This window comes from Phyllobates terribilis, unplaced genomic scaffold (assembly GCF_046119375.1).
Source record: "Phyllobates terribilis strain yellow unplaced genomic scaffold, ASM4611937v1 Scaffold_4__5_contigs__length_816908805, whole genome shotgun sequence".
NCBI lineage: Eukaryota > Metazoa > Chordata > Amphibia > Anura > Dendrobatidae > Phyllobates > Phyllobates terribilis.
Window position 1 is genome coordinate 800,632,129 of NW_027362764.1, and position 25,384 is coordinate 800,657,512.

General features: G+C 47.3%; 1 protein-coding gene across 2 annotated transcripts in view; it reads left to right on the plus strand.

Annotated features, from left to right (window-relative positions):
* LOC141266104 (uncharacterized) overlaps positions 1 to 12,878 on the plus strand; it is a 113,791-nt gene extending 100,913 nt beyond the window's left edge. Inside the window, exons 1-4 of one of the 2 annotated variants that reach the window (XM_073680038.1) lie at positions 3,605 to 3,762; positions 4,193 to 4,290; positions 8,257 to 8,371; positions 8,915 to 12,878. In XM_073680038.1, coding sequence (XP_073536139.1) covers positions 3,636 to 3,762; positions 4,193 to 4,290; positions 8,257 to 8,371; positions 8,915 to 10,557 — 1,983 coding nt within the window. In that variant the 5' untranslated portion in view covers positions 3,605 to 3,635 and the 3' untranslated portion in view covers positions 10,558 to 12,878. Of the gene's footprint in view, positions 1 to 3,604; positions 3,763 to 4,192; positions 4,291 to 8,256; positions 8,372 to 8,914 lie in introns of those variants that run through there. The other variant, XM_073680039.1, reaches the window with a different exon arrangement.
* The last annotated feature ends 12,506 nt before the right edge of the window (positions 12,879 to 25,384 follow it).

Sequence of the window (25,384 nt, forward strand, 5' to 3'; positions counted from 1 at the left end):
CAGACACGGCGGCAGAGGGCAGACACGGCGGCAGAGGGCAGACACGGCGGCAGAGGGCAGACACGGCGGCAGAGGACAGACACGGCGGCAGAGGACAGACACGGCGGCAGAGGACAGACACGGCGGCAGAGGAGACAGAGACACGGCGGCAGAGGAGACAGAGACACGGCGGCAGAGGAGACAGAGACACGGCGGCAGAGGAGACAGAGACACGGCGGCAGAGGAGACAGAGACACGGCGGCAGAGGAGACAGAGACACGGCGGCAGAGGAGACAGAGACACGGCGGCAGAGGAGACAGAGACACGGCGGCAGAGGAGACAGAGACACGGCGGCAGAGGAGACAGAGACACGGCGGCAGAGGAGACAGAGACACGGCGGCAGAGGAGACAGAGACACGGCGGCAGAGGAGACAGAGACACGGCGGCAGAGGAGACAGAGACACGGCGGCAGAGGAGACAGAGACACGGCGGCAGAGGAGACAGAGACACGGCGGCAGAGGAGACAGAGACACGGCGGCAGAGGAGACAGAGACACGGCGGCAGAGGAGACAGAGACACGGCGGCAGAGGAGACAGAGACACGGCGGCAGAGGAGACAGAGACACGGCGGCAGAGGAGACAGAGACACGGCGGCAGAGGAGACAGAGACACGGCGGCAGAGGAGACAGAGACACGGCGGCAGAGGAGACAGAGACACGGCGGCAGAGGAGACAGAGACACGGCGGCAGAGGAGACAGAGACACGGCGGCAGAGGAGACAGAGACACGGCGGCAGAGGAGACAGAGACACGGCGGCAGAGGAGACAGAGACACGGCGGCAGAGGAGACAGAGACACGGCGGCAGAGGAGACAGAGACACGGCGGCAGAGGAGACAGAGACACGGCGGCAGAGGAGACAGAGACACGGCGGCAGAGGAGACAGAGACACGGCGGCAGAGGAGACAGAGACACGGCGGCAGAGGAGACAGAGACACGGCGGCAGAGGAGACAGAGACACGGCGGCAGAGGAGACAGAGACACGGCGGCAGAGGAGACAGAGACACGGCGGCAGAGGAGACAGAGACACGGCGGCAGAGGAGACAGAGACACGGCGGCAGAGGAGACAGAGACACGGCGGCAGAGGAGACAGAGACACGGCGGCAGAGGAGACAGAGACACGGCGGCAGAGGAGACAGAGACACGGCGGCAGAGGAGACAGAGACACGGCGGCAGAGGAGACAGAGACACGGCGGCAGAGGAGACAGACACGGCGGCAGAGGAGACAGAGACACGGCGGCAGAGGAGACAGAGACACGGCGGCAGAGGAGACAGAGACACGGCGGCAGAGGAGACAGAGACACGGCGGCAGAGGAGACAGAGACACGGCGGCAGAGGAGACAGAGACACGGCGGCAGAGGAGACAGAGACACGGCGGCAGAGGAGACAGAGACACGGCGGCAGAGGAGACAGAGACACGGCGGCAGAGGAGACAGAGACACGGCGGCAGAGGAGACAGAGACACGGCGGCAGAGGAGACAGACACGGCGGCAGAGGAGACAGAGACACGGCGGCAGAGGAGACAGAGACACGGCGGCAGAGGAGACAGAGACGGCGGCAGAGGAGACAGAGACGGCGGCAGAGGAGACAGAGACGGCGGCAGAGGGCAGAGACGGCGGCAGATAGAGACCCCGGCAGAAGAGACAGCAACAGCAGAGACGCGGTGTGAGGAGCCGGGGCGGCGCAGTCTGCAGTGCAGCTGGTGAGGAGCACAGACCATCGCCTCAGCCGCGCGCTGCTTCCTGCTGTGCGCCTGCAGTGTATTGCAGGAGGCCCCGCCCCTTCCGATGACATCATCCCCCTCCCAGGAGCCACTCCAATCCAGACACTACCGGGAAACTACAGAGAAGAAGAGGAGGTAATGGTGGGAGGTTAGCGGTGTGGGGGGCACTGGAGATACAGGGGGGCTGTGGGAGGTTAGTGGTGTGGGGGGCGCTGGAGATACAGGGGGGCTGTGGGAGGTTAGCGGTGTGGGGGGCACTGGAGATACAGGGGGGCTGTGGGAGGTTAGTGGTGTGGGGGGCGCTGGAGATACAGGGGGGCTGTGGGAGGTTAGCGGTGTGGGGGGCGCTGGAGATACAGGGGGCTGTGGGGGGCACTGGAGATACAGGGGGGCTGTGGGAGGATAGCGGTGTGGGGGGCACTGGAGATACAGGGGGGCTGTGGGAGGATAGCAGTGTGAGGAGCACTGGAGATACAGGGGGGCTGTGGGAGGATAGCGGTGTGGGGGGCGCTGGAGATACAGGGGGGCTGTGAGAGGTTAGCGGTGTGGGGGGCACTGGAGATACAGGGGGCTGTGGGGGGCACTGGAGATACAGGGGGGCTGTGGGAGGATAGCGGTGTGGGGGGCACTGGAGATACAGGGGGGCTGTGGGAGGATAGCAGTGTGAGGAGCACTGGAGATACAGGGGGGCTGTGGGAGGATAGCGGTGTGGGGGGCGCTGGAGATACAGGGGGGCTGTGAGAGGTTAGCGGTGTGGGGGGCGCTGGAGATACAGGGGGGCTGTGGGAGGTTAGCGGTGTGGGGGGCGCTGGGGATACAGGGGGCTGTGGGAGGATAGCGGTGTGGGGGGCACTGGAGATACAGGGGGCTGTGGGAGGATAGCGGTGTGGGGGGCACTGGAGATACAGGGGGGCTGTGGGAGGATAGCGGTGTGGGGGGCACTGGAGATACAGGGGGGCTGTGGGAGGTTAGCGGTGTGGGGGGCACTGGAGATACAGGGGGCTGTGGGAGGTTAGCGGTGTGGGGGGCGCTGGAGATACAGGGGGGCTGTGGGAGGTTAGCGGTGTGGGGGGCACTGGAGATACAGGGGGGCTGTGGGAGGATAGCGGTGTGGGGGGCACTGGAGATACAGGGGGCTGTGGGAGGATAGCGGTGTGGGGGGCACTGGAGATACAGGGGGGCTGTGAGAGGTTAGCGGTGTGGGGGGCGCTGGAGATACAGGGGGGACGTGGGAGGTTAGCGGTGTGGGGGGCGCTGGAGATACAGGGGGGCTGTGGGAGGTTAGCGGTGTGGGGGCACTGGAGATATAGGGGGGCTGTGGGAGGTTAGCGGTGTGGGGGCACTGGAGATACAGGGGGGTTGTGGGAGGTTAGCGGTCTGGGGGGCACTGGAGATACAGGGGGCTGTGGGAGGTTAGCGGTGTGGGGGGCACTGGAGATACAGGGGGGCTGTGGGAGGATAGCGGTGTGGGGGGCACTGGAGATACAGGGGGCTGTGGGAGGATAGCGGTGTGGGGGGCACTGGAGATACAGGGGGGCTGTGGGAGGTTAGCGGTGTGGGGGGCACTGGAGATACAGGGGGGCTGTGGGAGGATAGCGGTGTGGGGGGCACTGGAGATACAGGGGGCTGTGGGAGGATAGCGGTGTGGGGGGCACTGGAGATACATGAGGGCTGTGGGAGGTTCCTGGTGGGGGGGCACTGGTGATACAGGGGAGCTGTGGGAGGTTAGCGGTGTGGGGGGCGCTGGAGATACAGGGGGGCTGTGGGAGGTTAGCGGTGTGGGGGGCACTGGAGATACAGGGGGGCTGTGGGAGGATAGCGGTGTGGGGGGCACTGGAGATACAGGGGGCTGTGGGAGGTTAGGTTAGATTCTGGGTGATGACATTATCATTTTGTGTCAGGACGTCACCGTCTTTCTCCGTGGAGGAGTGGGAGGATCTAGAAGGACACAAGGATCTGTACGAGGACGTCATGATGGAGGACGACCAGCCTCGCACATCACAGGGTAAGAGGAGACTTGTAAGCAGTGATCGTACTATGAGCCGCCCCTGTTATATGTAATGGAGGATGGATATAACTGCAGATAGCGCAGTCACTGCCGTATAGTTGGCTTATCAGGTCATAGAATGGTTGATTGATCTGCTCAACCATTAAATATGTCAGTGCAGATCACATCATCGCAAAAACCTAAGTAATGGGGGATTATTGGCCCTCTGATCTGTTATATAACCCCTGTACATTAATGTGCAGGACACCTTTTGAGGCACCTGTCAGACCTTCAGTGCGGGGCTTACTGTATGAGCCTGGCGTATTTAGAAGCTCAACACCGTTATAAGACCCTGATAACTCAGGAACAGGAGGTGATGAGAGAAGCGTCTGATTCAGATCTCCAGTCGATCATGGATTCCACCACTGTGTCCTTGTGTCACCCACAGATGGATCCGGGAGGAGAAATCCACCCGAGAGATCTCCCCGTCCTCTGTTTTCCCAGGACCGTCCAGAGGAAGATCACAACGTCCGGAAGAATCATCAGGTAGATGGCGCTGAGCTCTATATACAGGCTGTATGGGGTTATTTTACTCCTTTAGTCATACTTGTTGTCATAAATCATTGTAAACCTATAGCAAGTATAAGGAACATACAGGCAATTGGTTAAAGCGAACTTGTCGGATTGTGCTAAGTAAACTATAGGCAGTGTCAGGTTGGCGCCTTTACACTGATTAAAATGATACCTGGGTTGATGAAATCCGTCCTGTTCTTGTTTAATCTTTATTTGCAGTTTGGAGATAATTAGATTCTCGTGCTCCGGGGCGGCCTGTGAGCGGGGCTTTATTTGGTGCTCTGTTCTTATATTCATGCTTATGGGCTTACATGACAGATCACTGAACATTCAGCGACCTCCCTCCTTTTTTTAAATACTGCGCTTGCATAGTTCATATTGCGGTCAGTAAAAAAAAAAAAATTACCTCCAGCAAAATGGCTGCGTCGCTTGTGCAGTATCATCTATCGGTAAGCTATAGCCGCTACTTCACGTGAGCGCCATTTTGCTGTTGTTAAAATTTTTTTTAATAGGGCTAGTAGGCGGGCATTTCTTGGCGTCCGGGGAACGCGAAGCTTAGCAGAAATAATTTCATAAAAAATCTATTACACAGCAACCAGACCTCTAATATGGGCCATACAGGTAAGTATAGATTCACATTGCTATCACCTGTATGCCCATATTAGCGGTCTGAAAAGTCCCAGGGGGTGACACAAAGTATAACAATTTTAGATTTATTGTAATATTGAAGATAAATGCTGAATACAATATAATACATAGAGAGAAGGGCGGAAAAAGAGGAAGAGCCTCCTTAGCACAGTGGACACGGGCCGCACATATGAAGCCACATAAATATTAAACTACACGAGTGAAGAAAGAAATAGTGTTAAAATTATGTATTTAGATCAATAAAGTTTCAAAAGACTCACTACCTATATAGATGCACTTAGAGAACTAGTAGCTAAGCTCAGCCAAAGAGTGGATGGATAAGCAGCCTAATATACCACCTGCTGGCAGGGGATAGGCCAGGGAAGCAGAACTCTGCCGGACACAGTGACTATCTAAATTCCCGCAGAGTCTGGCCGCTCCTCCCTGTAGCCAGGTGGAGACTCAGGCAATAGGAAGGAGTAGTTGCAGGGCTGGAAGTTTCTGCAAGAGGCCGTCCAGAGAGATAGTCAGACCCTGGAGGAGCAAAGCGGTGCACAGGGTGAGTAGAGTGGTGCTTACAAGCCATGCGAATCACCGGCATGACAAAGGGGGTAATATGATTACTCATTATGGTTGAACAAATTTGTCTCCCTTTTAAATTGTGTCCCGAGATAGTGGTGATAAGTCAAACCTGGCCAAAAACAAATCCTTTAAGGTTAAGTGCACACGTAGCGTTTTTGCGGCGTTTTTTTCCACGCGGAAATGCATGAAAAACGCTATGTAATCCGTCTGCCAGCTAATGCAATGACAATCCTGATATGCTGTGCACATGATGCAGAATTTTCCGCTCAGGATTGTCATTGCGTTTAAATACGCAGCATGTCCATTGTATGCAGCATTTCTGCAGCGTTTCCTGCCCATTGACTTTAATTGAACCGCAGCAAATCCGCAGGTATAAATATATTTGGGGATTTGCTGCTTTTCTTTGCTGCATATTTGACTAGTTAATGGGTCAAATATGCTGCAAAAAACACATACAATGGTAACCGGGTCAGCTGGGGAAGACTACTTCTCCCATCATCCGACCACTGCTCTCGGTGGTAACAGCGAGAGCGGCGCGGCTGAGGGGAGTAGTAGTGTCCTCAGCTGAGCCAGGGCTGCGCACTGTGCATCAAAAAATATATATATATATCCTCATCTGTCTGGCATCCCCCGGTGTCCTCGCGATGTCCCCCGGCGTCCTGATCCCTCGATGGTACACTGATGAGAGCTCGCTCGCTCCCGGCAGTGTACATCGCTTCACTGCTCGGACCTGAGGTCTCATGAGCTCTTAGCTGAAGATCAGCTGAGAGCTTCGGGACCTCACTTTACTGCACCAGTGCTGCGTGGGAATATTCTCAAGAATGTTCCCACGTACCACTGATGCTGAGGTCACCGATCTTCAGCTGATGAACCCAAGTGATATCACTCTTGCAAGCAGAGCAATGTACACTCACGGGAGTGATTTTACACTCCTGTCAGTATACATTGCTGTCTTCTACAGCAGTGACATCAGTGATTGCTGATGTCACTGCTGTAGAAGTGACCCGGATCGCCGAGGGACAATCTGGATTACGTTGTGACGGCGGACAGGTGAGGGATATGTTTTTTTATTTTTTTTTACAGAAGGTCGAGGGATTCGGGGACTAGACGTGCAATAAAAAAATTATTAAAACCATGTGTCATTTTATTTCGATAAAATACTTTATTCAGCCCTCAGCTGTCTGTTTAGCATTTTCTGGTTAGATATTATAGGGGGACCCTACGTCAATTTTTTCTGGGGTCCCTCTGTAATCTAGCCAGTAAAGGCTAAGCAAACAGCTGTGGACTGGCTAATGGCCCCTTCCCCGGCTACTAATATCAGCTCTCATCGGTCGGCTTTCCCTCTACTGGTTATTAAAATGACACCATTTTTTTTTTCAATTTTAGGCTCTGTGGCCATGATTCAGACTTGGCAGCGCTTTGGACGCTTATTTTTGCTGCGTCCAAAACGTTGCATTATATTGAACACAGGTAAATCCACATGTGTTCACTGAACCATGCCGATTTACCGCATTCTATAGACTCTAGTGCACTCATAGTGGACATGGGATTGCTAGAGATCCCATCCACTATGCTGTAACATCTGGATGCTGCGGGTTTGAAGCTGTATAAACAAGCAGCGTCAAACCTGCAGCGGCTCCTGATCGTGGCCACGTACCCAAACTCACCTGCAGCATATCAATTTATGTAGCGGACCCGCTAGTCTCTGCTGCAGATTTTGACCGATTTGAAGTGTCATTATAGGCATTGGATCCACAAGTATTGATAACAAAAGTGCGGTATTAGAACACAGCGTTTTGGACGCAGCAAAAATACGCTGCGTCCAAAGCGCTGCTTGTTGCTGTTCGTGGGGACATAGCGGCTAAGGAATCAGCTGTGAGCTGTTATTAATGGTCAGGGACAATGTTTGCTTAATTGGACTGTCCATGAATGGAAATGCTAATGAGATTGGGTGAATGGGATTAGCTGACACCTAGTGCTTTTCTTTGTTGATGAAAGGGTCTGATTGACACCTTGCCAATACCAAACCTAATTAAAGTAAAGAGTAGTTTTGAGCGAGTATGTTCTGTCCGAGTATGCTCTGGCCGAGCTCCGAGTATTTACAGCTGCTCGGTGATGTGTTTGAATCGCTCCCGTGTGCATGATTTGTGACTGTTTGACAGCTTTATTACATGTGAGGAATGTGTAAGAAATAGACATTCCTCACATGTAATAAAACTGTCAAACAGTTGCAAATCATGCACACGGGAGCGATTCAACCATATCACCGAGCAGCTATAAATACTCGGAGCTCGGCCCGAGCATACTCGGCGAAAGGGTTAATAGAACATACTCTCTCAACACTAGTAATGAGTTAAATAAACACACAGACCAAACACTTTATTTGAAATACAACAGACACATCCTTAAATTAACCAATATACTTACCGTCAGAACTGGGGTGATCCAAAGGTTAAAGCTATGTCCCACATTTCTTTTTTCAAATAACAAAAAGCATTCATTGATATACAAAAACGCTTCAAAAACACATCAAAAAACGTGGCAAAACGCCCTTTTTTTTCCTGCCAAGGAGATGCAGAAACGTTACAGAAATTTATGCTTCAAATCCTGAACGTGTGCACATAGCCTAAAGAGGAGGGTGTCCCGTATTTACAGACCACTTCGATTACCTTTATGCTGATCTGTTTCTCCATCTCGTATTGTACTGACGTGTTACACATGGTGCATCAGGGGGAAGATATGACCGTTATTAAAGTGGAGGTTAAAGAAGAAGCTGATGAGATGAGGATTGATCCACCGAGTATGAACGAGGTGAAAGAGGAAATTCCCGTAGATGAATCCGCAGGTATGAAATAATGTACATAGAAAGTGAACTATTTTTCATACATCTTTTAAAGAGCAATAAAAACATTTTCTCGATCGGACATTCGAGTAATACTGTGTCCCTTTTTTTTTTTCTTTTTTTTTTTGTGATACAAGGGGCTTCATTTTTATGACTGTCATACTCTTTTTTTTTTTTTTTTTTTTTTTTTTAAATGAACCCTAGTACCGCTAAAATACATCTACCACTTAGAATTTGTTCCCCACTTTCTAACAAATTTGAATTGACAGCGGCATTTTGATTTAATAATTTTACACATTGCGCGCGGATGTGCAAACTGTTTTTGTCCGTCCTGAAGCAGTTAAAGGAGTTGTCCACTATTATTATGTGCCTTTAGTGTGCTGTAAAAAAATAAATTAAATAAATATTATTATTTTACACTTCACACTGAGGCAATTAGGAAGTGGTTGTACAATAACAGTTTATCCCCTTAATATGATTGTTTATAAGTTTGTCTTATTTTATGGTTTTAAACATATTTGTGAAATGTTTCTTTAATTTTAACAGAAAACTCCAGTAGGATTTCAGAGGAAATCTGTGTGTTATCTCTAAATTATAAAGTAGAAGATAAAGATATCATGCAGCGCTCCTCAGGAACAAAGCTTGTTACACTTAATGTACATCCAGGATTTCCCAGTACAGAGAATTCCTTTAATAATGAAGAATCTTCTCCCGCTCACTCACAGACTGAAGGAATTCTCCCAGTGGAGAAACCGTTCACCTGCTCAAAATGTGGGAAGTGCTTTCCAGATAAACCACATCTTCTAAAACATGAGAAAAGTCACACAGGAGAGAAGTCGTATTCATGTTCTGAATGTGGGAAATTTTTTACAACTAAAAAAATTCTTGTTAATCATCAGAAAATTCACACGGTAGAGAATCCATATTCGTGTGCAGAATGTGGAAAATGCTTTACAAATAGAACAAGTCTTATTATACATGAGAGAAGCCACACAGGGGAGAAGCCATTTCCATGTTCTGTATGTGGGAAATGTTTTATAACTAAATCAGATCTTGTTAGACATGAGAGAATTCACACAGGTGAGAAACCTTATTCGTGTTCTGAGTGTGGGAATTGTTTTAGAAATAAATTTAATCTTGTCACACATCAGAAAATTCATACGGGGGAGAAACCATATTCATGTTCTGAATGTGGTAAATGTTTTATCAAGAAATCAAATCTTATTACACACCAGAAAATTCACACAGGAGAGAAGCCGTATTCATGTTCAGAATGTGGGAAGTGCTTTAAAGATAAAACAAGTCTTATTTCACATGGAAGAATTCACACAGGAGAGAAGCCGTATTCATGTTCAGAATGTGGGATGTGCTTTAAAGATAGAACAAGTCTTGGTATACATGAGAGAAGCCACACAGGAGAAAAGCAGTTTCCATGTTCAGTATGTGGAAAACGTTTTGTATCTCATTCAGGTCTTGTTGCACATGAGCGAACGCATACAGGAGAGAAACCATATTCATGTAACGAATGTGGGAAATTTTTCACGACAAAATCAAATCTTGTCATTCATCAGAAAATTCACACAAGAGAGAAGCCAAGTTCATGTTCAGAATGTGGAAAATGCTTTAAAAATAAATCTTATCTACTTACACATCAGAAAATTCACACTGGAGAGAGGCAGTATTCATGTTCAGAATGTGGGAAATGTTTTAAAGAAAAGTCCAGTCTTGTTTCTCACAATAGAATTCATTCAGGAGAGAAGCCGTATTCATGTTCAGAATGTGGGAAATGCTTTACATATAGAACAAGTCTTAGCATTCATGAGAGAAGCCACACAGGGGAGAAGCCGTATTCCTGTTCACTATGTGGGAAATGTTTTATAAGTAAATCAAATCTTGTTAGTCATGAGAGAAAACACACAGGAGAGAAGCCGTATTCGTGTTCACTTTGTAGGAAATGCTTTACAGTTAAACAAAATCTTGTTAGACATGAAAGAAGTCACAGTGGAGAGAAACCATATTCATGTTCACTATGTGGAAAATGCTTTATCGATAAATCGGGTCTTGTTATACATGAGCGAATTCACACAGGAGAGAAGCCGTATTCATGTTCAGTGTGTGAGAAAAGCTTTACAGATGGCTCAGGTCTTAGTAAGCATCAAAAAAGTCACACAGTAGAGAAGTTTCTTTGATCTATGTTTGGTAATGTTTAACAAATCTTTACTTTTACAGAATTCACACCAATAAGAAACTGTATTCTTTTCAGGATGGGGAAATGCTGTAAGGCCAAAACTACTTTCATAGAATTAGTCTTGATCTGCCAAACACCCAAATTATAATCACCTGACGACAGATGTGACCAGGATTCTCTGAGAAAATTATTTTGGCCATAAAGAAGAGCCTTGTTTACTTTGTGAGCATTGAGGCTGATATGTCCCTGATGTAAGAATTTTGATTATTATTAATTACCATATTTATTGGACTATAAGACTCACCGGACCAGAAGACACACCTAGGTTTTAGAGGAGGAAAATAGAAAAAAATTGAAGCAAAATATGTGGTCATGATGCCCTGTTATGGGGGGGGGGAATCTGTTGCTGACATTGTTATAGGGGTAATGTCCCCCAATTCTGTAGTAATATCCCCCATCCTGGTGTGTGTATATATAATATATGGCCCTTCCCATCCTGATATACGTGGCCTCTATTCCCGTTCTGGTATACATAGTCCCCAATCCCCATCCAAGTATACGTGGCCACCCATCCGGATATACACTGCTCAAAAAATAAAGGGAACACTTGCATTGTATTTTTTAACTCCAAGTCAATCACACGTCTGTGAAATCTACCTGTCCAGTTATGAAGCGACACTGATTGTGAATCCATTTCTCCTGCTGTTGTGCAAATGGAATCGAAAAACGGTAGAAATGATCGGCAATTAGCACGATACCCCCTATAAAGGAGCGGTTCTGCAGGGGGTGACCACAGACCATTTCTCTGTTCTCATCCTTTTTGGCTGTTGTTTTGGTCACTTTTGCATTTTGTCATTATTCTCACTCTTTGGCTATGTGCACACGGTCAGGAATGTCGTATTTGCGCTTCGTGCAATCCGCATTGACCAGATGTTAGAGCATAGTGGATGGGATTTCAAGAAATCCCATGCCCTCTATGTGTCTCACCCGCGGAGACGGACATGTGGTGTATCTTCACAAACCGCAGCATGTCAATTTCTCTTGCTGAAACGCTAGTCTCCGCAAGAGAAATTCTATCCGTGCAATCTATAGGATACTGTGAATTCACATGAGCTGTGGCAAGAAGGGTAGCTGTGTCTGCTTACAGCCCAACACCGTGCAGGGCGATTGGCATTTGCCAGAGAACACCAAGATTGGCAGATTCCACATTAGCGCAATGTGCTCTTCATGGATGAGGGTAGGTTCACACTGAGCACATGTGACAGTCTGGAGATGCCGTGGAGAACGTTCTGCTGCCTGCAACATCCTCCAGCATGATCGGTTTGGCAGTGGGTCAGTAATGGTGTGGGGTGGCATTTCTTTGGAGGTCCGCACAGCCTTCCATGAGCTCGCCAGAGGTAGCCTGACTGCCATGAGGTACTGGGATGAGATCCTCAGACCCATTGTGAGACCATATGCAGATGCAGTGGGCCCTGGGTTCCTCCTTATGCAGGACAATGCCAAACCTCATGTGGCTGAAGTGTGTCAGCAGTTCCTGCATGATAAAGGCATTGCTACTTTGGCCAGACCTGGTCTACCCGTTCCCCCAGACCTGAATCCAATCGAGAGCATCTGGGACATCATGTCTCCAGGAGTTGACTGATGCTTTAGTCCAGGTCTGGGAGGAGAGCCCTCAGGAGAACATCCGCTGTCTCATCAGGAGCATGCCCAGGCGGCGTAGGGAGGTCATACAGGCACGTGGAGGTCACGCACAATACTCAGCCTCATCAGGAGCATGCCCAGGCGTTGTAGGGAGGTCATACAGGCACGTGGAGGCCACACACAATACTCAGCCTCATCAGGAGCATGCCCAGGCGTTGTAGGGAGGTCATACAGGCACGTGGAGGTCACGCACAATACTCAGCCTCATCAGGAGCATGCCCAGGTGGCGTAGGGAGGTCATACAGGCACGTGGAGGTCACGCACACTACTCAGCCTCATCAGGAGCATGCCCAGGCGTTGTAGGGAGGTCATACAGGCACGTGGAGGCCACACACAATACTCAGCCTCATCAGGAGCATGCCCAGGCGGCGTAGGGAGGTCATACAGGCACGTGGAGGTCACGCACACTACTGAGCATTATTTCCTTGTCTTGAGGCATCTCCACTGAAGTTGGATCAGCCTATTGTTTGATTTTGCACTGTGATTTTGAGTATCATTCCAAGTTCAGACCTCCATGGGATATTAATTTTGATTTACATTGATCATTTTTATGTTTTATTGTTCTCAACGCAATCCATTATGTAATGAATAAAGATTTGCAACAGGAATATTTCATTCAGTGATATCCAGGATGTGGTATTTTAGTGCTTCCTTTATTTTTTGGAGCAGTTTACATAGCTCTCCATCCCCATCCTGGTATACATGGCTTCCCATCCCCACCCTGGTATACATGGCACCTATCCCCATCCTGGTACACATGGCCCTCCATGCTGTTATATATGACCCCCCCCTATCCTGGTATACATGCCCCCCTCCATCCTGGTATATATGGCCCTCACACACTGAGGTCAGCTACCGGAATTTTCACTGCTCCCCACGCACTGGACTGTGGGCGTGGGTAGCAATGAATATTAATTTTCCGTAATAGCAGGCACACTGTTAGCCGACGGCTCATGCAGCTGCTAGGCGATCACGCGTGCCGATATTAAAGCGAATGAATATTCAGTGCTCCCCATGCCCATGGAGAGCAGTGAATATTCATTCTCTTTAATAGCGGCCACATGTGATCGCTGAGCAGCTGCTGCGGCTAACAGTGTGCCCGCTATTAAGGAAAATTAATATTCACTGCTCTCACGCCCATAATCCCATCCATCTCTCGGCGCTGGCAGGACATAGAGGTGGGTGGGACTATGGGCTTGGGAAGCAGTGAATATTCACTTTCTTAAACAGCGGGCACAGTGTTGGCTGCAGCAGCCGGATCCTGCTTTCTGTTATGCACTCCTCTGCCACTCCCGCTCCCCCCTCCATCCACAGCAGGTACATCCGGACTATAAGACGCACCCCCCACTTTCCTCCAATAGTTAGGAGGGAAACATGCATCTTAAAGTCTGAAAAATACGGTATATGGTCTTAAATGATAAGGTTTTTAGAATATATTCAACATATGCTTTTACTAAGAGGTTTAACTATAGCTAATGCCTAAATGATTCATGCATAGCTAAAGACGGAATTGATTACTAAACGGAAATCTAAATCATAAGACAATGTGCAAATATAGCTTATAGCAAGTTTTTAGTGTCAGACAGACATACTTCCTCATGTACGGCCCCACTATCAGTATTCGGTCAGTGTTTTTTCTCAGGAGTGGGAGCCAAAGCCAACTGAGGAACAATCAGAGAAAAGGTCTAATAGAAACAAGTCACCAATTCTGCATTTATCACCCAATCCTGGTTTTGGCTCCCACTCCCGAGAAAAAATACTGACCAAATACTGATAGTGGGGCTGTAGCCTTAGGCAGACACTCCTGCTGCCATCTTCGTTGAGGTGATCAGAGACTGTCTCTTTGCATACAAGAATAAACCTTTGATCCAAACTTAGATGTTTCCAGTCTTCCATTGATAAAGAGAAATTCTTTTGACAGTCCCCACAAACCTTGCTTCTTATTACTGTATTTATTTTACTCGCTTATATAGCACCATTAATTTCACAGCGCTGTACAGACATAGCCATCACTGTCCCTATTAGGGCTCACAATTTCAATTCAATATGTCCTGACTATGGGAAGAAACCGCAGCACTGATCGGAAACCCTAGCAAAGACAGGAAGAACATACAAATTCCCCCCCTCGGGGGAATTTTAACCTAGGACCCCAGCAATGCCAAGTAACAGTTCGAACCACCGAGCCACAATACAGTGCTAACCACCGAGTCACTGTGCTGTAATCATCAATTCATCTGCACTGCAGGAGAATCTAGAGTGACAGTGAATAATTAAGGAATTGGAAGCAAAATATGCTCTGTCAAAAGGCCATTGCCACATTTAAACAATCGATAAACCATGGTATGTTGGTATGGGTTGGCTCTGGCTTTTATGAAGGTGAGATCTTCAGTTTTGGGAGGCAACAGGACTACAGTAATTTGCATCTCACAGGAATGACAAAGATTATAATTTGGCATTTGCTTTTACTAAAATAAATTACACCCACATAGCTCCACTCTGGTGACTCACAATAGGGCTGGTCTTCAGAAAACCATATGATGTGGCTCAATCTTAGAAAATTATGATATTGTCAAATTCTACAATATCTTCGCCCCTGGAGGTCCCAGGTGGGAGATATTACTGTCATGTTTCCTATCACGAGTTTACCTTTATATACATAGGAAACATGGTATGGATAGCATCATCCACCTGACTGATATTTAATTTGAATGTGTTATGGTCACCGCCCAGTGACGTAAGACAATGCGTTACTTTCGCCACTTTGTCATGATTCCGAAAATATGACTTGCATAACTTTAGGACCTGTGCTGTTCATAAAAACTCCAATATTCATAATTTGGATGAAGAACAAAGCAGTCTGCAGTTTTCTGTAAACAGGAAGGCCAGGGCCATAGGGCATTCCCACAGGCCATAAATCTGTTGACTCCCACATTCTTCTGAAAGAGAAGAGAAATGGAATGGTGTCTGTTATCTATCAGATAATCCCCTTTAAATACCTGTTCCCAGCTAGGGGAGTCTCAGCTGCAGTTAAGGGTCATCTGGAGGTCATGCAGCCAGACTTTGCTCCATTCAGTCCATACTTCAATGTTAATATGAGAACTTCATAGATTTTATAATTATATCTATAATATCTCCCACTTTTAAAGATGGCATGGGAGAACTATTTACAGATCGTCTCCTAAGATCATCTCTCTGGCCTCCCCCTGGCAGGAAAAAACGTCAGCTTTGCCATGTTGCCTACCCTTCTTGTGGTGAATGGTGAAGTCGTACTGCTGTAGAGTCAAGCTCCACTGCAATAGTTTACCATTGTCACTAGCCACCCGGTACGGCCAGCTGAGAAGGTTGTGATCAGTCACTATAGTGAAGTTGCATCCGTGTATGTGGGGCTGCAACTTGCACAGGGCCCCCACTATAGCGAGACACTCCTACTCCACAGTGGCATAGGCCACTTCATGGGTCAGAAGCTTGCGGCTGAGGAACATCATTGTATGCTCTTCCCCCAGCCTGTTTACTTGGCTGAGCATGAGACCTAGGCAAAGTGCACATGCATCTGTTTGAACTAAAAACTGCCGGGTAAAGTTCAGGACTTGCAGAACTGGGGAACTTGCAAGGGTAGCTTTCAACACTGCGAAGAACCGCTCACAGCAGTCCAGTTAACAGTTGTAGCTTCTTTTTGGTGAGGTCCATCAGAGGCTTTGCAAGGGCACTATAGTTGAAGACAAACTTCCTATAGTACCCTACTGTAGCCAAGAAGGATATCACCTGCTTCTTGGTCTTGGGGGTAGGTCTGGAGGCATTAGCATTGACCTTCCTAGGCTCTAGCTTCAGAATTCAGCCACCTACTCGGTGACTGAGTTACTGCACCTCTGTCATGCCTATTTAACATTTTCCTGGCTTTATAGTCAAACCAGATCTGCCTGAGCACCTGCTCCAGGTGTCCCAGGTGGGACTGAAGATGGCAGTGTCATCCAGGTAAGCGATAACAAACTCATCTAGTCCCTCAAGCAGCTGGTTGACCAATCGCTGGAAAGTGGCAGGAGCATTTCTCATGCCAAAGGACATGACAAGGGTTTTATATAGCCCAAATGAGGTGATGAAGGTGCCTCCTTGGACAGTGGAATCTGCCAGTAACCCTGACTCAAGTCCATGATTGTCAAATCCAGCAGCTCATCGATGCGTGGCACTGGGTACGCATCAGGGGGCTGTGATGGCATTTATCCTCTTATAGTCCATGCAGAACCAGGTTGTCCAGTCTTTTTTCAGGACCAGGACTACAGGCGAGGCCCACACACTTTTGGATCATCCCCAGGCATAACATTTTGTCTATCTCCCTTTTGATGTCCTTTTGCACTTTTAGGGAAACACAGTATGCAGGTTGATGGACTAGGGGGTGACTCCTTGTCTCTACCTGGTGAATGGATTGCTGTGTGTTCCCTGGTATACCAGTGAAGATGGTCAGGAAGAGCTAGAATACCTCCTGCAGCTGGGACCTCTAGTCTATGGATAGCTGCGAGCTGAATTCCACATCCTCAATAGACCCACAGTTCCAGGCTGCTGCTAGGAAATCCACCAGGACTTGACTGTCACCTTTGTCAGGAAGGTGACACACAGGAAGAACACAGGCTTGCCTGATATTTTGAGCTTTCATCATGTTGACATGGAAGACCTCCTACCTCTTCTTGGCGTGGACAATGACAACCATGTAATTCACATCATTGAGGCACTGATGCACAAGGTATGGACTTTCCCAGGCCGCCTGAAGCTTGTTCTGGGTCATTGGGACTAAGACTTACACTTTCTGACCCACTTCATACACCCGCTCCTGGGCCTAGGCCTGCACCACGTTCTAATGCACCAAATGAGACATGAGTTGAGTCCCCTGAGAAATCCTACTCGAGAAAATTTGGCCAAAAGAGCATCTGCCACGTTATCGGTCACAATTGAGGACAGAGCCACTGCCTCCAAGTATTGGGTAGCATAGTCTACCACAGTAAAGGATGAACCATCTTCCAGAGCTGCTGGGGATGGCCAGTGGCCCAACAATGTCCACAGTAGTAAAGCTCCTCTATCACCGGCAAAGGGATCAGGGGAACTTTATGAAACAAGGCCTGACTTCCCCAGTCTTTGACATGTGATACAGGAGCGGCAGTAGTTAATAATCATTTTTATTTTTATAGCGCCAACATATTACGCAGCACTTTACAATTTTAGGGGGGACTTGTACAGACAATAAATACATTACAGAATAAGCATGACTCAGATATCGAGTGAGGTCCCTGCTCGCAAGCTTACAGTCTATGAGGAAATACGGGAGACACAAAAGGTAAAATGTACTTGTATGGTATAATCCAGCCATAATATACTAAACAGGGTATGTACATAACGCTATATGAACTGGTCACCAGACAGTATGTGTACAGTCCAGACACAGAGACTATTAAGTGCATGGATGGTATGAACATAATTTTTAAGAAAATTTTTGTATGGGCCAAACTAGGACAGTTATATAAGTATGTTGAGGCTATAAACCAGTCTAAAGAAATTGGTTTTAAGGGCACACTTAAAACTGTGGGTATTGGGAATTAATTAAATTGTCCTGGGTAGTGCATTCTAAAGAATTGGCGCAGCACGTGAGAAATATTGGAGACAGGAATGGGAGGTTCGGATTATGGAGGATTTTAGTTTTAAGCCATTAGCAGAACGGAGGGCACGGGCCGGGGAGTAGACTGAGACGAGGGAGGAGATGTAGAGTGGTGCTGAACCGTGGAGAGCTTTGTGGGTGATAGTGATATGTTTATATTGAACTCTGTATTGGATGGGCAACCAGTGCAATGACTGTCCTAGGGAAGAGGCATCGGTGTAGCGGTTGGCGAGGAATATGATCCTGGCTGCTGCGTTCAGGACGGATTGGAGAGAGGAGAGTTTAGTAAGCGGGAGACCGATTAGTAGAGAGTTGCAATAGTCCAGACGAGAATGAATAAGAGCTACAGTAAGAGTTTTTGCAGAGTCAAAGATAAGAAAGGTCTAATTCTGGAGATGTTTTTGAGGCGTGGATGACATGAGCGGGTGAGTGGTCGGATGTAGGGAGTGAAGGAAAGATCTGAATCAAAGATGACCCCAAGGCAATGGGCTTGCTACTGGGGAGTAATGGTGGAGCCACAAACGGAAATGGCAATATCGGGCACAGGTAGGTTAGTGGAGGGAGAAAACACGAGGAGTTCAATTTTTGACAGATTCAGTTTTAGATAGAGGGAGGACATGATGTTAGAGAAAGCGGAAAGACATTCACTGGTATTTTGTAGTAATGCAGGGGTGATGTCCGGAGCAGAGGTGTATAATTGGGTGTCATCAGCATAGAGATGGTACTGAAAACCGAATCTACTGATTGTTTGTCCAATAGGGGCGGTGTACAAGGAGAAAAGGAGGGGGGGCCTAGGACTGATCCTTGAGGAACCCCGACAGTAAGGGGAAGGGGAGAGGAAGAGGAGCCAGTAAAAGACTCAGTGAAGAATCGGTCAGAGAGATAGGAGGAGAACCAAGAGAGAACAGTGTCCTTGAGGCCAATAGAGCGGAGCATAGTGAGGAGGAGCTGGTGATCCACAGTGTCAAATGCTGCAGAGAGATCCAGGAGAATCATCAGGCAGTAGTGACCAATAGATTTAGCTGTTAGTAGATCATTAGAGACTTTAGTGAGGGCAGTTTCAGTAGAATGTAAAGATCGGAAACCAGATTGTAAAGGGTCAAGAAGAAATTTATCTGAGAGATAGCGGATCAGACGTGAGTGGACCAAGCGTTCCAGGAGTTTAGAGATAAAGGGAAGATTGGAGACAGGTCTGTAGTTAGTAGCGCAGTTCTGGTCGAGGGTTGATTTTTTTAAGGAATGGATTTATGCTGGCATTTTAAAAGAGAAGGGGAAAATACCAGATGAGAGATTAAATATTTTAGATAGGTGAGTGGTGACAGCAGGGGAAAGAGACTGAAGGAGATTTGAGGGAATAGGGTCACTGGTGCAGGTAGCAGGGTAAGAAGATGCAAGGAGCCTGATCACTTCTTCTTGCGTGACTGGTCCGAAGTCAGAAAGTGAGCAAGATGCAATGTAGGAGGGAGGAGCATGCATAACATTAGGGGATTAGGAGAAAATTTCCTGTCGGATAGGGTCAATTTTTTCTTTGAAATAATTGGCCAGATCGTCAGCGCTGAGGTCGGTGGTCGGGGCCTGTGCTGTTTGATTAAGGAGAGAATGAGAAGTGTCAAAGAGGCATTTAGGATTATTGTATAGGAGAGTTAGTAAGCTGTGAAAGGCTAAAGGAGGAAGTTAGCGATAAAAGATGAGCGGCAGATGGGGAGAGGGGATCGCCAATGGGGATGTTAAAGTCCTCCATGATGAGAGTGGAGATTTTGCAGGATAAAAAGTTTGGAAGCCAGGTGGCAAAGTGATCCAGGAACTGACGGGAAGGGCCCAGAGGGCGATACACAACTGCCACTCGCAGGGAGAAGGGCTGGTAGAGTCTGACTGTGTGGGCCTAAAAATAAGGGAAGATGAGGGAGGGTACTGGGGGGATAACCTGAAAAGTACATTTTGTTGAAAGGAGCAGACCAACACCTCCACCTAATCTGTTGTTAGGTCTCAGGGTATGAGAGAAATGTAGGCCACCATATGAGAGAGCGCTGGTGGTGTCCGACTGCTGTATCCAGGTTTTAGTGAGAGCCAGAAGGTTACGGGAATTTGAAAGGAAAAAGTCATGGATGTAGGAGAGTTTATTACATGCTGACCGCATGTTCCAAAGGCCACAATTAAAAGAAACAGAAGGCATGCAAGGAATATTAATGAGGTTAGCAGGGTTTCTGAGTGTAGCAGGGAAGGAGTTAGTCTTATTATTACAAGAAGGTCGTGGATTAGGAGAAACATCACCTGCGACTATGAGAAGGAACATAGAGAGTGAGCAGATGGTTGAGTGATTTGTGAGAGCATTTATTGTATTGTATGGTGGGAATGAATGGATCAGTGCGGTTTAATACTGTGAAGAAAGCATGAGAGCTGTACATAGGAGAAGAGAGGAGAGAGGGGTTAATATGGATGAAATGTGCAGAGTTTGTGAGAGAACGGTGAAAGTGGATGATTGTAGCAGCCAGAACGTAAATGGCAAATATAAATGGTGAACACCGTTTGCAAATCAGATGACCTGGAAGCAAGTGTGTTTAATTGTCTTGCATGTCTTACCTGTCTCCTGCCCTGTCCAACTGCCATGTGTAACTGCCCTGGCACTTTGAAAATATATGGCACTTAGAAAAAATATGCATGAATGCCCCCTGCCCCAGCTAGGTCTCAATATATAGGGAAGTATTTTGCTTAGCTCTAACACAAATTTAACTCGTTAGCAATCAATCAGGTACAGTACAGACCAAAAGTTTGGACACACCTTCTCATTTAAAGATTTTTCTGTATTTTCATGACTATGAAAATTGTACATTCACACTGAAGGCATCAAAACTATGAATGAACACATGTGAAATTATATACTTAACAAAAAAGTGTGAAACAACTGAAAATATGTCTTATATTCTAGGTTCTTCAAAGTAGCCACCTTTTGCTTTGATGACTGCTTTGCACACTCTTGGCATTCTCTTGATGAGCTTCAAGAGGTAGTCACCGGAAATGGTCTTCCAACAATCTTGAAGGAGTTCCCAGAGATGCTTAGCACTTGTTGGCCCTTTTGCCTTCACTCTGCGGTCCAGCTCACCCCAAACGATATCAATTGGGTTCAGGTCTGGTGACTGTGGAGGCCAGATCATCTGGCGTAGCACCCCATCACTCTCCTTCTTGGTCAAATAGCCCTTACACAGCCTGGAGGTGTGTTTGGGGTCATTGCCCTGTTGAAAAATAAATGATGGTCCAACTAAACGCAAACCGGATGGAATAGCATGCCGCTGCAAGATGCTTTGGTAGCCATGCTGGTTCAGTATGCCATCAATTTTGAATAAATCCCCAACAGTGTCACCAGCAAAGCACCCCCACACCATCACACCTCCTCCTCCATGCTTCACGGTGGGAACCAGGCATGTAGAGTCCATCCGTTCACCTTTTCTGCGTCGCACAAAGACACGGTGGTTGCAACCAAAGATCTCAAATTTGGACTCATCAGACCAAAGCACAGATTTCCACTGGTCTAATGTCCATTCCTTGTGTTCTTTATCCCAAACAAGTCTCTTCTGCTTGTTTCCTGTCCTTAGCAGTGGTTTCCTAGCAGCTATTTTACCATGAAGGCCTGCTGCACAAAGTCTCCTCTTAACAGGTGTTGTAGAGATGTGTCTGCTGCTAGAACTCTGTGTGACATTGACCTGGTCTCTATTCTGAGCTGCTGTTAACCTGTGATTTCTGAGGCTGGTGACTTGGATAAACTTATCCTCAGAAGCAGAGGTGACTCTTGGTCTTCCTTTCCTGGGGCGGTCCTCATGTGAGCCAGCTTCTTTGTAGCACTTGATGGTTTTTGCAACTGCACTTGGGGACACTTTCAAAGTTTGCCCAATTTTTCGGACTGACTGACCTTCATTTCTTAAAGTAATGATGGCCACTCGTTTTTCTTTACTTAGAATTTGTATTATGGCAAGAAAAAAGCAGCTAACAGTCTATTCAGTAGGACTATCAGCTGTGTATCCACCAGACTTCTGCACAACACAACTGATGGTCCCAACCCCATTGATAAGGCAAGAAATCCCACTTATTAAACCTGACAGGGCACACCTGTGAAGTGAAAACCATTTCCGGTGACTACCTCTTGAAGCTCATCAAGAGAATGCCAAGAGGGGGGGTGGAGCCAGCATCTGAAGGAGAAGGACGTATCTCAGAGAGCTCCTGTGCCAGGGAAAAAATCCACTTCAATCCCCTTATTCCTTGGGGTTCTTTCTCCCTCCCTGACTCATTTATATCCACTAGAAGTTCCTCCTAACCCATCTGGCCCAGAACTGAGGCTCTAACCTGGTCCACTCGTGCACAGGGAGCTGAGGCCTGCTGGTGGGCCGGGACCTGCGGCCCTCCCCACGTGTGCACGACGGACCCGAGGAGCGCGCTTTGAAGCAGCAAGCCGGGCGCTACCTGACTCTCCCTCTGGTATCCAGATGAGCACCGGCGGTGAGTTCCTGATGCGAGAAGACCCGATATCCACGTAGAGCCGAGGCCGCTGTGAGCGGAGCTGCGGGAGAGGGCTCGGCAGATGTCACGCTGCGACCTGCAGTTTTCCCTGGACTGCGACGGAGGCCACATCGCTAAACCCGGCCGGGACAAAAAGGCACAGGAGAGAGCTGTGGATCTGATTTTAAGGTACTGCAACCCCTCGTCGGTGACACCCAGCGACATCCATAGAACGGAGGGGGAGAGCCAGCGGTACTCACAGCCCGGGACTCTGCTTCTGGAGGGCCCTTGTAGTGTTGTGGTGGCTAGTGCAGTGGCCCCCCTGGGATCTGAGACGCGTCGCTCCCTTGCTCCAAAGACTGTGAGCCCCTTGTGCGTACCTTTATTGTCATTGACCTGTCCGAGGGTTTAACCCCGCCGCGGCCACCACTATCTCGCCTTCGTTACGCACTGACAGTGAACTGTCAGGCCCTAGAGACAGAACCCGGATCTGGCACAGACACCCCTTCCCCCTCCTCTAAGAAAGCTGCAGAGTAGGAAGATAAGAGAGAAAAGGAGACCCAGCTATAGAACACAGATTCTCTCTTAATCTAAATTCCGGTCTCCCCTCAATCTTACAATCTGCATAGCTTTACAGCCCAATATATACCTATCTATAGCTACCTGCTCCTCTCTGGACTGGACACAACATCTTATGTGAAGAGACCAGTTTATTTTTTCTGCCTTTCTTTTTCTTTTCTCTCACATTCTCAAAGAAAAAAAAAAAAAAGAGAGAGAAGAACACTATATGCCAATTAATGGCTGAATAATAGCAACACCTAGTGGCTGAAAATTAAAACAGCAACTTCATTTCTATAATAATTTTCCAGTTGTGGATCTTACTCTAAAGGTCTGGGGCTGGTGTGCCAAAACCGTCCACTTAATTAAACATTATTTCCTCAGCGAATAATATGTAATCTTTACAAGTAGCTCAACACTGAACTCTAAATTTAAATCTATACCTAAGGAATTTCTTGAAAAATGGTCAAAATTGGAGGCGGCCCTTCTAGAAATACAAGCACGCATCCAAAAAATTTGAAAGGGGAAATGGAGAAATTTATCAATAAAAATAACAACCCCCCCCCTTCTAGTTCTATTTCTTCGAATAGAACACCGCCGTCCTCAAAGGCTTCTAACCCATCCTCAAAGACCCTCTTAAATGAAGAGCAAAATAGTGATGCAGAAGATACTCTACAGGACACAAGACCAGTGTCTCGCGCATTTATTCATAAGGCGCTACAGTCGGCACTGGACCCACTTATTAAAGAGATAAAGGACTTAAAACAAGAAATTACACAAGTTGGATCTAGGGATGACTCACTAGAAACAACACGAGTCACTGTGCAAATTTTCAGTAGATACTTCAGACGGCCTTAAGAAATGCCAGCATTATCTAAACTCAGCTTTTGAGGCTCTCGAGGATCAAGAAAATCGTGGTCGCCGCAATAACCTTCGTATTAGAGGCCTACCTGAAACTGTCCTGCCGGAAACCATTCCCTCTACGATTAAAACTCTCTTTATTCAGATTTTGGGAGGAGAATACCGGGAGGAGATTACCATAGAAAGAGCTCACAGAGCCCTTAGAAAAAAACCTAGACCCTCTGAACCACCCAGAGATGTAATTTGTCGCCTTCTGAATTACAAAGTCAAAGAAGACATCCTTAAAAGCTCCAGAAGCCCAGAGGGTATCTTTTTCGAAGAAACTCGTATCTTAATTTTCCAAGATATCTCTCCTCAGACTCTTCAAAAGAGAAGGATTCTAAAACCGCTCACGGATGTCTTAAGGCAAAAGAAAATCCTATACTCCTGGTTGTTCCCTTTCGGTATTTCATTTTCCATCGAAGGGAAAAGACTGACCATTCATAACAGAACAGAACTAAATGAAGCCCTAATACTTTTGGACATCCCGGATATACACATTGAAGACTGGAGTTTCGTACAAGATTTATCGACAATACAAGCTGTACCTCCTCCACCTTCATGGGAAGCAGCCCCGACTGGACGCCCGGGCAAACAAAGAAAGCGACAAGAAAAGTTAGCACCTAAGCGTCTTATCACTGATTAACTCATTATGGGACCCAGTTAGAAAACGTTACCCCAGTTTCTAAACAATTAGACCAGAAACTCTAATTATGGGCAAACCACCCGGAGTTCCTGACACTACTCTCCTTTTTAGAGATAAAACTAGGGTCTATACTCTATTGGGCCTTTTTTTTTTTTTGGTTTCTCCCTTCGACCTTCCGGTCCAATTTGTAATAATTTCCTTTGACATAATTGCTACTAGATTGAGTTTTAGTGTTGACAATGTTCTCATTGTATTCATACAAATGTTGTACAATGTATTTTTATGTGCCTTTAACAACATAAAAATATGGTTCACTTGTTCTCTTGACATAATAGATGTTCCTGTTGAACATCTTAATGTTTCTCTTCCCCCTAACTTTCAGTCCTCCTATCCTCTTCTCTCCTTCCCTCCCCTTCTCCTTTTTCCCCAAATAGAGCAGCCGGTCTACACAAACAGACTCTCATGGCTCCCTCCAGGAGCAGCGTACTTGCGAACAGCCGGAACCTTCACCATCTCTTGCCCTCCTCCGTCCTCTTCACCGCCGCCTGGAGTGTTCATCCAGCTGATCAAAAAACCCACTGATCCATATTTTTGTGAGTATGTCCCGCATTAAGATTTTGTCATATAATATCAGGGGAATCAACTCCCATTCAAAAAGAGGTCAAGTCATCAAATTTCTCAAAAAGAGCAAGGTTGATTTCTGCCTGATACAAGAAACACATTTTAGGGATGGACATATACCCTCTTTTCATAACTCACCCTTCTCTAAATGGGTACATAGTCCCTCTGACTCCGGTAAATCGAAAGGAGTTAGTATCGGAATAAGCAACCAAGTCCCATTCACCCTCTCTGATCAACTGAGAGACAATGAGGGCAGATATATCTTTTTAAAGG